Source organism: Trachemys scripta, chromosome 9 (assembly GCF_013100865.1).
Source record: "Trachemys scripta elegans isolate TJP31775 chromosome 9, CAS_Tse_1.0, whole genome shotgun sequence".
In the NCBI taxonomy this organism is placed as follows: Eukaryota; Metazoa; Chordata; order Testudines; family Emydidae; genus Trachemys; species Trachemys scripta.
In genome coordinates this window covers 71,818,562-71,833,055 of record NC_048306.1, presented here as the reverse complement: position 1 = coordinate 71,833,055, position 14,494 = coordinate 71,818,562, and the positions used below count along the sequence as shown (strand labels likewise).

The window sequence follows — 14,494 nt, the reverse complement described above, 5'->3', positions numbered from 1 at the left end:
TGGACAGTTAAAAATATTAATTACAGGAAAAAGAAAGTTGGTCTTCAAAATAAAAATTTCATCTAATCTGTTCACAGCAAAACATTAAAAATGTGTTTATTTCAAGGTTGAGGGGCGGAAGAATGATAAAGGGCCCTTTCCCCTTGACTGAGATTATGCGTATCAACATTCAATTCACTGGGAGTTTGATGTGGAAATTTTAAATCCTCCAAGTACCATGTGAGTACAATGCAAACAATTATAGGCTCCAGATGTAGCATCTCTAGAAGTAACTTCATAACTGCCCTTTTGTCAAATATATAATATATATGGAACATTCATTCACTCATTATATATGTCTATGTGTTCTGGCCAGCAGGAGACAAATGTGCTACATTATACAGTACACCTTTCTTGTGAACCACCATGACATTATCACTTTAAACCTGGATCAATTTGTAATCACCACAGGTAGTGCTTAATGTGCTGCACATTCTAATTGAAGCAGCAAAAAATAGCTTCTTTACCCTTCTCTTACAGATCATACAGACCCATTACCCTTCTCTTACAGAAATACACACTTTTATTTAAACTCTCACCTAGCTTTCACAGATCTTTAGACTGCAAACTCTATGGGGCAAGAACTTGTGTGTTTGACACAGTTCGCTTATTGTGCAGCACCATGCATACTTAGCACAATGACCCATCAATAATACTATTAAATAAACACACAAAAATCCCCAAACAAATAGACAAGAAATGGGATAAATGCCATTCCTCTGAAATAATGGTTGGTGATTGGGGGAGGAATCACACCTTTGATTGTCTCTGATTATACTTATGATTCACTCCTGGTTAGACCCTTGATGAGGCAACGTAGCCCACGAAAAGTATAGTGCCTCTCAAATGGCTAGTTTGAGTTAAGTGCATATCCCAATAAAAAAAAAAAACAGATCAGTTTGGTTCTTTTATTTCTGTTAGGAGACAAGTTGTGTTAACTGCACATAGCACCAAAGAGTTAATTAATCAAATCCTCTTACCACCTGTCACTTAGAATGAAATGACCACATAAGATCTTTAGTGAAGAACAAATCCTGAGGAATTAAGGCTTGTTCTCATAATACATTAGAAATAGAATGGCTTCCCTTCCTCCCTTCCCTGCACCATGAACACACACTCACCCTCTGGGTGATGGTTTTCCCCTCTTTGACTTGCACTGCCAAGCCCAAATCAGACAATCTGCAGTTGCCATTATCATCCAGGAGAACATTTTCTGGCTTCATGTCCCTGTACAGGATTCTGATGGAGTGGAGATGCAGAATCCCACAGGTGATCTGAGCCGAATAAAAGATGATCCTGTTCATTTCCAAGCCCCTCTCTCCCACATTGTAGATGTGGTATTTAAGATCCCCTCCATTCATGAGGCTCATAACAAGACACAGATGGCTCTTGCTTTCATAGGCATATGCCAGGGTGACTATGAAAGGACAGTTAACTTTCTCCAGGATCTGCTTCTCCAGCAGAGCCATCTTCTCCCCACCTTTCTTCTTCAGCCTCTTCTTATCCAGTTTCTTGCAGGCATACATCTTGCCAGTATTTTTCACCTGGATGGCACAAACCTAGAGGATCAAGATGGAAAGAGAAAGGAAGGGGCTTTACAAATACAGACTGGAGGTGAATTAAGAGCAGAGGTGGATTGGGTTTAAGGAAGCAAGATATACCTTGCCATCCTTTCAGAGGGCACTGCTAGTGATCAGCCTGACAGAGCACTGGATGGGGAGATAATGGGAGTAGGGAGTTGGTCTATTCTGCTCGGAGGGGAGCCTGTCTTATCCTAGTCCAAAGCTCTTGAGGATCCTATGGAGTTGTCAGAAGTTCCCTTTACTGACCAGCATGTGGATGCTTTGGGGCAATAAAGTGGAGAAGGGGTTACATCATACTGGTTTGCCCAAGGAGGAAGTTAGTTTTTTAAGGTCTTTAACATCTGCCTAGTCTATTGTAGGCTCTTCTCTGCATTGCCCATACCCACCCATTAGACCAGGGAAGGGATTGATGGCAGTTGCCTTACCTCTCCGAAGCCACCTTTGCCCAGCACCCGAAACTCATAGAAGTACTTCTCATTCACTGGCTGCCTCTCAAAGACTTTCCACTGCAGGAACTTGTCATAGAAGGGGGTTCTCTGGAAGTCCTGGAAGGGTTTCTCCCGGAGGAAGGCCTTGGTCTCCTCCTTGGCCAGCTGCATGATACTCTCATAGTCCTTCTCAGTGGCAGCCTGGCACTTGCTGGCCAGGTCTGAGCTCATGAAGGCTAGGTAGCCCTTGGAGCCGGACTTCAGGAAGTTGGTGACCAAGCTCTGCATGATGCTACTCTTGGCATTGTCCTCTGCCAGCTCCCAGTTGGACACCTCATCCAGGAAGTCCTTGGCCACCAGGTATTCAGGCATGGTCTCTAAGAAATCCCTAAAGAACCTTTTGCCAATGGGCTGCTGCTCGCAGATGCTCTCATACTCAGCCGGGAGGGCCTGCCTGACCTCTGTGCACTGCTCAGGCTTGGGCAGTGAGAGGCTCTTGCGCCTCCTCTGCATCTCCTTGGTGTCCCCTTCTGTGCTCTTCCTGGCCTGCAGGTATGCTGTGTTGGCAATCAGGTTGTCCAGGCCCCCCATGTCACACATCTTGGCGAGCTCTTGGGGCGGCAAAGCCACTCACTGGTCCTTGGGATGTCTTGCACCTCTCCCTGCCTGTGTGTGTTTGTGTGGGCTTCAGAGAGACACTGAGGAGACTAGCTGCTTTAGCATTAAATACCTCTCAAGGATTTTCGCTAAGTACCTTTAGGTGTATGTACCATTTGTGGAAAGTGACTGGTAAGAGGTTTCTCTCTAAGGAGCTTTGGGGTTGCTATCTATAGCCAGCAGGATGACATCCCAGGAAAACTTCCCACTGCCGTCACTGAATAGGCACAGCTTGGCTGGTGACCCGCAGCACAGACCCTTTCCTGTCCCTTATATGTGCCAGGATTCCCACCCCACCCACTGTCCATGGCCACTGGTGTGTGCCAGAATTCCACACCCACCCACTGTCTACTGGCTTCTTACCCTCTGCAAGTGTGCCTTGGACAGACAGATACACACACACACACATACTCCATGGCACTTTGCCCTTTGGGGTGGGGTCAAAATCCCACACACATCCACTGCTCATGGCACCCTGGCCCTGCGGGTACACAAAATCTCCTTGACTTCTTCCCATTGCACCCTGAGCTTTGGGGTACTGGAAATTACATTAAAACATATATAAAATAAAAGCTGTTACAAGTTGTAAAAGCCACTCAAAAGTCAAAGCCATCCCTGAAATATAAGTCAGAAGAGAGTAACAGCAGAAAAAGTGCAGGGGATGTTTGGAGTTGTTTAATAATCACTCAGTTCTGATCATTGAGCACCGTCACATCCTTCAACACACACAACAAAATGCTTGTAAGCTGCACATATAAAGTGCACAAACTTCACTGCTGTCATATGCTGCTCCCTCTAAAGGAACAGAAATTGGATTAGATGAAGAACAGGCTAAGAACTGCTGCTGTTCTAAAAATAATGATACGTGTGTACAACCAGAACACCACAGAATCCTGGTCTCCCTCACACATAGCGAAGTGGAAACAATCTGAACTTGTTTAAGAGACAAGTGATTCTCCATTACACTCCTAAAAATATCCTCCTCGCCCCAGCCCCCAAACAAACAAACAAACCCCTACCCTACACTGCAAACTACTGTCCAAACTTTTTGAATCCTGAAAATGTCACTTAGGACAAGAGAGCATCTACTTACTTTAGCTCTCGGTAATTCAAGGGACTGGAAATATACTATGAATTTAGCTAATTGGGAATATCACTTGGGGAAAAATATTCTGTTGCCCATTGACTATTTAAAAACAATGGAATATAAAAAAATGTTATTGTTTGTACATTCTTTGATCATTTTGATCGCTATTCTATTAGCTATTATGCATTGTTATTTAAGGTAAAGATTAAAGTATTAAAAACGACGTTTCTAGCAATAGCGAAACTATTCCTTTTCAACAAAAGAGAGATGTCGGTAGTCCTTGTTGCCTTCATTGTTCTATACATACTACTTACTTATCTGAAAACAGCAATTTTAATGAAAATGGACAGAAATTGACAATAGAAGAAATTTTTGTAACTATCATCTCTAAAGGCATTGTATTTTCTTATTGTGAATTGGTTTGCCATTCTCAGATGTTTTATATATTATGTTCTTTAATGGTACATGATTTTAAAAACAGTAAGTGCACATCTTACTAGCACTTTGCTGAAAGGCAATACAGAGCAAATTGCTTCCTGTATCTTACATCTCTTAAAAGAAACTGCTTAAATGTTCACTTGCTATTTATAAATCAACTGTAAAGATAAAGTTAATTCTCATTTGCTACCAATGCAATTTATGAAGTAGTTGAACAATGAAAAATAGTCCAGGAAGAGTTCAAGAGAATAACAAACATCCTCCTAAGCCAAAAGAAGCTTTCACCTGAAAATCTTCTTTTTACTCATATTGTTAAAAACAGGTTTATACCTTGAAATTACAGGTGTTTGTCTGATATCTTCTTCAGAAATAAGGACCGTTTGGAAGAATGTTTCAGAATGGTTAATGGGATGTTATGCCACTTACCGATTCTTCTCAGAATCTTGCCAAAACCAAGTTTGATTTTTCTCAAATTTGCAGGAAAATCAGAGATTTTCTCGAAGTTTTATATCCTGTGTTTCCCCTCTTCCTTTAATTGCTCAGCAAAGCAACAAAAAACCCCCAACAATATAAAACCCCACAAGCAGTACATTATAATTCCTCCATCATAGTCCTGTGGCCCATAGTTATCATCATGTGCCCACCCGATAAAAGTGTATAATGTGGAAACTCACTCCAGCCTTCTAATACACCTCTACCCCGATATAACGCTGTCCTCGGGAGCCAAAAAATCTTACTGTGTTATAGGTGAAAACGCGTTATATCAAACTTGCTTTGATCTGCCGGAGTGCGCAGCCCCGCCCCGCCCCGGAGCGCTGCTTTACCACGTTATATGCAAATTCATGTTATATCGGGCCGCGTTATATTGGGGTAGAGGTATACAAGTACAAACTTACTGACTACATAACTCTAGAACATAAAGTGACTGGAAAATACTCCATCTAGAATATTAAGCATAAAAATCATCCATCTCCCATATGGCAGGAGCTAGACAACAATAATTACATATAAAGGCATATATTTGGGTTTGTATACATTATCTTTCTTGTCTTTAATTTCAAAACAGAACCAATAAACCCCCTATTTTTCCTAACAAGATTGACTGTGTGTAAAGCACACACACTATTTTAAGTCAAGATATGGAAGTTCTGTATCCAGTGACAACTTAAAAGCTGCTTTAATGATTATGGAAATGACTTAAGTCATAGAAAGTACATAAAAAGCAGAAATGCAAAATCAATAAGCCATCTTAAGGATTTTCTCTATTAAATGAACATCCAAAAGAGGCAGCTTTGCTGCATCAAGGACTTCTCACTACAAATAAAAAGGCATTGATACCTGTCTGGAAGAGGATCCATTTGACCCTAATAGCAATAGACATGTGCAAATGATGTTTCACAAAATACAGGAATAAATGTGAACGTAGTGGTTAATGTAGGAAAGCAGGCTGACTTCCTTAATCCTGTAAACAAAGAATAACAAAAAGATACGGTTCAAAATGAAAGATGGATAAAACGAAGAAGGAAATTAGCATGTGTCTATTAAGACCAAAAAGTGTATCTCCTAATAAAAATACCTAAACTTTTTTGATCAGAAAATCTCGTAGAGATGTTATGAAGAAATATAGCTAGTTTTAAGGAAGATGGAGCCATTGCTTCCTTAACTTTGGAAAAGACCTTATTCATATCTACTACCTTACACCTAGGTTGGGGAGAGAAAGGAATGGATTATGAAGACCCTTTAGTGATTCCTGTTACTAAAGGTTGATGTTCTACTAATTTGCCTTCAGTGTGTATTTGACTGGTTTAATTGACAGTAATATAAATATTAAGGGTGGGTTTTTTAGAACTGCATACATGAAGTTGCATGCCTAAAGCGGTATGCAGTTACCACAACCGCATATGGAAATTGGGTATTTTGCCATGTAATTTACATATAGAATCATGGTGTTTTGGAAGTACAAATTAGGCACATATTTGCACATGTTCAGTTTTGAAAATCAGGCCCACATGGACCTAAACCATTGATCTCGTTCACATAATAAAAAGAAACCTCCATCATGGGTTGTCACCTGCCTGGCTGGGATACAAATGTTTTTGCAGCCCAAAGTCAACCAGACAGAGTATGTCTTCTAGCATCAGGGCCCCATGACTTGCAAATAAACCTAAAAAAACATTCTGAAAGAATGGAGAGTGCCCAAGGTACACTGAAATTGGCCACATTAGCAACTCCTCCTGAGCCATGCTATCCCTTAAAGACAAATGCTATGAAATTACTCTATCTTTAGCCCCTTAGCACAACTTGTTTAAATGATAGAAGCAGAATCCCAGGATATGTTGACCCTATAACAGGTTTCAGTAACCTATCCCTAAATTACCAATGCAAATATTGCCATTTCTGCACCAGATACCTGAGCCAGAGCCTAATGGCAGGATGTTTCTCTCCCAAGGCAGAAGCAGATCAAGGAAACACCCATATTTTTATGGTGCTCTACTTGCCACTGGTGAGTAGGAATCTTTCTTTCTTTCTCTTACCCTCACTGTGAAGATAATCTTCTAAACTTGTACCAAGTGTAACCTGCGCAGTCTTCCTAAAACTGCAGAGATATAGCTGCACTACTGCAGTCACTGCTGGGGAGGTTGGTATGGGTACTATTATTGGAAAGGCATCTGGGGTGTCTATGCCCAGTATTAATAAGAATTTTTTTTTTTTTTTGGTAGGAGAAGAAAAGTGGTCCCGCATTAATGTATTCATTGCGAAACGCAACACTGATTTATTTATTTTGTGTGTATGCTGAGGGGTAGCATTAATTGATTTTATTTGTGTTTGAGGTAAGGAACAGCATTAATTAATTTGGGAGGTGGGAGGAGAGTAACTCCGCCATCCCTGGAACCAACAGCCAATTGCAAACGGGCATAGTCATCACCAAGGACCGAAAGAAGGTCATCATGGTGGATGTCACAGTGCCCTTCAACAACAGGACCCAGGCCTTCCATGATGCCCGAGCTCGAAAGGTGGAGAAATACGCCCCTCTAGCTGAAACCTTGAGAGGTAAGGGCTACCAAGTTCTGACGTGCTGATCGTCGGAGCCTTGGGCATATGGGACCCCACTAACGAGCGAGTGTTGGGAGAATGCGGAATCAGTCAACGCTACACTTGGCTGATGCGGCAACTCATGGTGTCAGACGCCATCAGATGGTCAAGGGACATCTACATAGAACACAACTCCGGACATTGGCAATACCAGGAGGGATGAGCTGGAGTGCTGATGAGGAGCGCAGTGGGGAAAGTAACTGAAATACTTTCCTCATGGATTCTATTTTCTAAATGAACAACCTATCCTAAATTCTCAATTACTGAGGAACAATCTTCACTCACTGATATATGTGCTTTCCACAACCAACTCTCTGTATAACTTTTCATGAGTGATGTACCCAAATACTTGGATGCTAGTATCTAAACTGTATTCTTAAATTTACTCACCTAAATTTGGGTTACTGCTGATTATGCATTATATGTATCTGATGACTTTAAAAACAAACTTTGTATTTGTGGATAATCTAAGCACTATACCCAGATGTACAGACACTCTTTTCTCAACCTGTGTATTATATAATTTTAACATTAGCTTTAATAAAATTTTTATTTGGAGATTGAGCAGGAGTGGGCACAGCTTGGTGGCATCAGCATATTTCATACTGGCAAGTAGGCTTTAATTTTGGACATGGGAGATCAATGTGGCTCCACATAGGCACAGGTGTTTTGAGTAGAACTCAGGACAGCCTCCAAGTCAATTTATATTTTGATGCTAATTTGAATGATACATAGACATAATTTTATTATTGGACTCAAACTAATAAGTTCAAAGTAAAAAAAAAAGATGACATTGAATGTGTGTATTTATGAACACTGTCTTCCCCGCCCCCACCTCAAATGTTGAAGTTTATATGTCATAAAATCAGTTCAAAGGATTGGGGGGAAAAAAGCACACAAGTAATAGTATGAATGAGCAACTTTAAAATTCTAATAGAAAGGTGTTTCCTCATAACTAATTTAGCATACATCAAAGAGTTGCCACAAATACTATATAATATAGGATAGATAGATAGACACTACCCACATGTACCACATATTAACATTGTAGGGTTATTTGCATTTTACTGAAGGGGTCTGTTTGTTTGTGGAGGAAACTCTAGCTTTCATAGCTCTACAGAAACTAAGGACAATTCTCTTTCTTCTTCCTAAATTATCAGTAGTATAACTCAATGTGTTTAAATATTCATAAATATCTTCTATAAATTATATAGAAAAATCTTGAGCAGTTTGAATATGTTAACTTACGCAGCTGAAAGTGAAAATTTTAATACCTTTTTCATATCTACTATATTCTCCACAGAATCTTTAAACACTAAATATATGCCATATTAATTGAATGACTTTTGCTGTACAAAAATTATGAACCTTCTGTCTAGTGTCAGAATGCCTGGATTTAGCATTGACCTACATTTATAGTCTATCCATAACAGACAAAAAGTGAATTTGCAATAGATTCCACTAAATGGAAAGGCAATACACCTCAAGATTATGAAATGCCCTCTAGACATTTAATTTATTCAGGCAACATTTTACAGTTGCATATATGTGAAAGGTGGCATTATATAAGGACAACGAATGGCTGCTCAGTACATTACTACATGTAGGGCTGACAGCATTACTCTTCTTAAGGTTGCCTGCCACATCCTACCTTGTTTTTAGTTGCCAAACTTCAACCAGTTGGACTGAAGTTTTCAGTGCCAGGTGTTTGCCTCAGGCTGAATTTATTTTTGGAAAATTTCAGCCAAAAGGATTCAGGGGATAATGGAGAGGAAAATCAGATGAGCCCAGGGAGATGGGGAATGGGAGACAGTGGTGATCATGCCGGGGGGAGGGGAGAAGGAAGGAGGAGGAGGGGAAATATGCAGAAGAATTTGTGCCCACTATATCGCACTCTTCCAGGGAATGGTATGGAACCCAAGATCGCAGAGTTTCATCATCCCTCTGCTGTCAGTAAATATGTATGAAAGCCACTGATAAAATGCCCATCTCCCTTTCTAGTGCTGGTCCAGAGGATGACATTCTACTACTGATACTAATTATACTGGTATCAAGTATCAGGGGGTAGCCGTGTTAGTCTGTATCCACAAAAACAACAAGGAGTCCGGTGGCACCTTAAAAACTAACAGATTTATTTGGGCATAAGTTTTTGTGGATAAAAAACCACTTCTTCAGATGCATGGAGTGAAAATTACAGATGCAGGCATTATTATACTGACACATGAAGAGAAGGGAGTTACCTCACAAGTGGAGAACCAGTGTTGACAGAAATCTGTGTCATGGATCTAAAGGTTCCAACCCTGTTAATGAAATATATGTGTCAATATAATGTCACATAATGACATTTCTTTTTTTCAGGTTGCTTTTTTTAAAAACCTAGAACATTCCAGACACTAAAATTACATTTTTTCAGCGTGGTAGCTGTTTTAGTCTGTATCAGCAAAAACAACGAGGAGTCCTTGTGGCACCTTAGAGACTGACAAATTTATTTGGGCATAAGCTTTTTTTGGCCAAAACCCACAAATTACATTGAAAACTTTATTAAGGTTGCAAAGTCAAGCAGTGAAAATGTTTGAAATACCAGCATTAAAGTTGCCTTAATTCAACAGTCTGCATATGCATTATGACAGTCTTTAATTACATGATCCCATACTAATTTTTCCACAAGACCCTTGCCTGATTCAGTAGAGAGAATGGACTGCTCTGAAGGTGAACCAAGGATCTGTAGAGAAGGAGGCTGTTACGTGTAGGAACCCCACCTAATTTGTTGCAGAAGCTGGATGGTGTATAATGAATGAGGCAGGAGATTGAAGGGAAAGAAAGGGTGGTTTCATAGTGAAGGTATTTGAATGTTGCCTTCTCGAATTGGATCCCTATTTCTGCCTCTGCCACAGAATTGCTATGTGAGGCTACTCAAGTTGCTTAAACCAAAAACTTTTCACAAGTGATTACTAATACTGAGTTCTTCATTTTCTGAGTATCCAACGGAAGCACATGAGGATTGATTTGTAGAAGTGCTGAACAGTCACAGCCGCAACTGATGGTATAGGAGCACACTAAAGACTCTGAAAAAATCAGGTCACTGGTGTCTCCATTTGGGTACTCAAAATTACAGATACTTTTGACCTGAATCTTCATGCATGTAAAATATGAATAGGGAATTGGGAAAATAAACACTCAGATACTATAGTGATGAGCACCACAGAATTATTAATTTCCTCATGGGCTTTTCTATCTTCAGGAGCAGGGTTTGAATAGTGTAAAATAAATAAGACCTAGGGGCATACATTGAACAATGAGCAGAAAATCAAATTTTGAACAGTTGCTCATTAAGTTCTAATATCCATCTTGTGACCTGAATGAGGCAAGGATCCTGTGGGAAAAAATAGTATGCGATCACATAATTAAAGAATGTATCATAATACATATGCACAAGGGGGCCAAATTAATGTTACATAAACACCATTAATTCTGGTATTTTCTTACTTTTGACTTCTTGACTAACAGAACATTATTAAGATTGCAATGTAGTTTTTTGGTGAGTAATTATATAAAGTCTTCAAGGTTATTTGTGCTTAAATTTGCAATTTTGCATCCTCAATACAAGCAGTCTTTTCTATGAGATGAGACTAATGAAATAAAAGACTGATGAAGTTTTTTCATCAAGAAAAACACTTAAACTATCAATCTTCAAAGATACTATTAATAAACTGGAAATATTAAATCCATTAAAAATCTGAAAAGAAAAAATTGTTGGGTCTTCCCTAACAAAGAGTGTTTATTTTACTGAGTTATTATCCTGTAATACAAATGCCTTTTCCCCTTAGTATATAAAATTTTCCACTCAAGTAAAGAGATACAGTAACTCCTCACTTAAAGTCATCCTGGTTAATGTTGTTTCCTTATTACGCTGAAGATCAGATAGGGAACATGCTCGTTTAAAGTTGTGCAATGCTCCCTTATAACGTTGTTTGGCAGCCGCCTGCTTTGTCCACTGCTTGCAGAAAGAGCAGCCCATTGGAGCTAGCTGGTGGGGGCCTGGAACCAGGGTGGACCGGTAGCCCCTGCTCAGCTCCCCGTTCCCCTAAGTTCTCTGTGCGGCAGCCATCCAGCAGGCTATCAATTGCCGGCAGTTCAGCTGTCCCTCCCCCCATTGCCATGGGCTGCTCCTGCCCTCTGCCTTGGAGCTGCTCCTGGGAGCCTCCCGCTTGCTGTGCGGGGGGGGAAGAAGGGGGCTAATGTCAGGGTGTCCAACTCCCCCCTGCTCCTGCCCCCTGCTTATCCCATCTCCATAGAGGAGGGGGGGACACAACAGGGCTCAGGACGGATGGAGCTTGCTTGCAGCAGCTGCGGTCTCAACTTGAGGATCTACTTAAAAAGGCAATGTACTTAGCGTAGGGTCAGAGTACTTAAAGGGGTAATGCGCATCTCTCTCTCTCCCCACACTCACAGGGTGTGTGTGTCTGTCTGCCATGCTGTCTCCCCTCCCTCCATTTGTGCTGCCTTGTAGAGTGTGAGGCTACATTAACAACGTGTTAACCCTTGAGGGCTCAGCTATTTCATCATTTAGCAGTAAGGCATTCCCTGGGAAATATCTCACCCTCTGACTTCACCACCTCAAACCAAGCTTCACAATCATCATTGCTGTGTACAGTATTAAATTGTTTAAAACTTATACTGCACATTATATATATATATATATATATATAGTCTTTTGTACAGTGAAAAAAATTTCCCAGGAGCATAACCCCCCACCCATTTATATTAATTCTTATTGGAAAATTGGATTCGCTTAACATCGTTTCGCTTAAAGTCGCATTTTTCAGGAACAATGTTAAGCGAGGAGTTACTGTACATTAACAAGCCCTCTCAGCCATAACATTAATGAGAACCCACTGGAAATTCCCTTACCTACACAGAGATGCCATTGTGTGGCATTATTTGCTCTGTCCATTTTCCTCTCCTCCCTCCTGTTGGCCACTGTCATTCTTTTTCTGCATGTTGCACAACTGCTGCTAGCTGAGGACCAGTTTTAATTAATGGGTAATCCTATTTCCTTTTACTCTTTTCTACAGACGCTCACTAGAGTGGGAAAAAGACCAATTTTCCAGTGACGAAATGTACAGAAAACTATGTTCTAAAAGCTTTCCCAAACACAGGCATACAGCTAAGACAGCAGCAAAGTTACACCCTGACTTCAGGACAACAGGATTTGCCTTTCCACCAAGCCCCCCAGTCACAAAAGCAAGACCTTTGCCACTTGTTCTAGTTAAGTTCACAAGTGCCTGAGGTGCTTAGCTATAAAGAAGAGACAAGGCCAGGAGAAATGTTGCATTGACCCACTTCAGCATGAGGCTCTAAAAGTGAAGCCATCTAGTTCTGGGTGGCAGTTGGTGGATTTTGTGTTTAATAATTCAGTTTTTTCCCCTTTTTAGAGAAAGCAAGTTTGGAAAAGAGGTTTGATTGAAGTGTGTGTTGCACAGCAAATCACTGCACATCTCCATAAATCTCTGACATGAAAGTTAGAACTTATCTTTGCAGTTTCTTTTAAAAAGATTAAAGCAATAATGAGGCACCTTACCAGGTGGGCCATAACTAATGCAGGAGATTAAGACCATGTCTATGCTACAGGGACTCTAGCAGCAGAACTACTTGTGGCACCTTAGAGACTAACATTTATTAGAGCATAAGCTTTCGTGGACTACAGCCCACTTTTTGCGGATACAGACTAACACGACTGCTACTCTGAAATCTAGCAGCAGAGTTACAGTGCCGTAGTTATGCTAGCACCATCAAATACTGTAGATGCAGCCTGCAATGAGGGAAGGGTTTTTTCCCATTGCTGTAGGAACACCCTGTCCCCACCTTATGGCAGCTAGGGTGACGGAAGCATGCTTCTAGCCACCTAGCTGGGTCTGCCTTGGGGAGTTAGGTCAGCATAGGTAGGATGCCCGGGGTGTGGATTTTTCATACTCATGACCACTGTAGTTACATTGATCTAAATTTTAAGAGTAGGCCAGGTCTAAAGTTCTTCACTTTGGAAAGCCTCCTCTAAAGAAAGCGAACTCTTTAACTAGGAACTAATCACATGAGATACTGAGCGCTCATTTTCCCCGGCCCTGCAATTTGCTGAATCTTGTCCTTAGCTGTTTGTAAATGGCTTTGAAAATGAAAAAGCACTACAAGTGCTAAGAATTTATCATCAAGGATTGACTGGGAATTTGTGTGCGTATGTGGGGAGCGGTTATGAAGGAGATTTTTGTTGAGTGGGGAAGAGTGGGCGTCTACATAAGCATTTAAAGTGAGTTATTTTCTTTGTTGAGGGTGGGAGAGGTATTAGAAGGGGGTTTAATAGCTGTGATACTTTTATTCAGTAAAGAAGAGGTTGTGCACCTTCTCTCTTTGTGTTGGGGGAGGAGATTCAATGATCATGAACCCTGCTCTCCTGCCTGAGTTAATTTCTGTATGTTTGTTTAGTCCGGGGTCAGCAACCTTTCAGAAGTGGTGTGCCGAGTCTTCATTTATTCACTCTAATTTAAGGTTTCGCGTGCCAGTAATACATTTTAATGTTTTTAGAAGGTCTCTTTCTATAAGTCTATAATATATAACTAAACTATTGTCGTATGTAAAGTAACTAAGGTTTTAAAAATGTTTAAGAAGCTTCTTTTAAAATTAAATTAAAATGCAGAGCCCCCCGGACCGGTGGCCAGGACAGGGGCAGTGTGAGTGCCACTGAAAATCAGCTCACGTGCCGCCTTTGGCACATGTGCCATAGGTTGCCTACCCCTGGTCTAATCGGTATAGATTGTAAACTCTTCCAGGCAAGGACTGCATCTTAACTTTTGTAATGTGCTTTGTAAATTGCCATGTACATTTATGGCCTGGTATACAAAGATATACGTTTGTTCTAGTAGATTCCAGCCAATCAAGATGTTCAACTTTCAGTGAGTTCACCTTTTTCCCCAGCAGGTGGCATTAGCACACAGTGAAGTGAGTGATCAAGACATATAGGTATGCTTGCTAACAGAGAGCAGCATGATGCAATCAAAAAGGTAGGCCACCACCTATATGAGGGCATTCAAATAGGCCAGGGTCAATTGATGTTATTTGATTGGTCAACTGATCAGCTTATCAAATCTAGTTTAGAACGATCTTAACAGAACACAGAC

At 40.7% G+C, this 14,494-nt stretch overlaps 1 protein-coding gene across 1 annotated transcript in view; it reads right to left on the bottom strand.

Annotated features, from left to right (window-relative positions):
- The window catches only part of GRK7 (G protein-coupled receptor kinase 7), a 28,044-nt gene extending 24,697 nt beyond the window's left edge, over nucleotides 1-3,347 (bottom strand). The window contains exons 1-2 of the mRNA XM_034781576.1: nucleotides 2,048-3,347; nucleotides 1,161-1,598 (exon numbers count right to left, since the gene is read on the bottom strand). Of these exons, the coding sequence (XP_034637467.1) occupies nucleotides 1,161-1,598; nucleotides 2,048-2,650 (1,041 nt within the window). The 5' untranslated portion in view covers nucleotides 2,651-3,347. The remainder of the gene's footprint in view (nucleotides 1-1,160; nucleotides 1,599-2,047) is intronic.
- Between the last annotated feature and the right edge of the window lie 11,147 nt (nucleotides 3,348-14,494).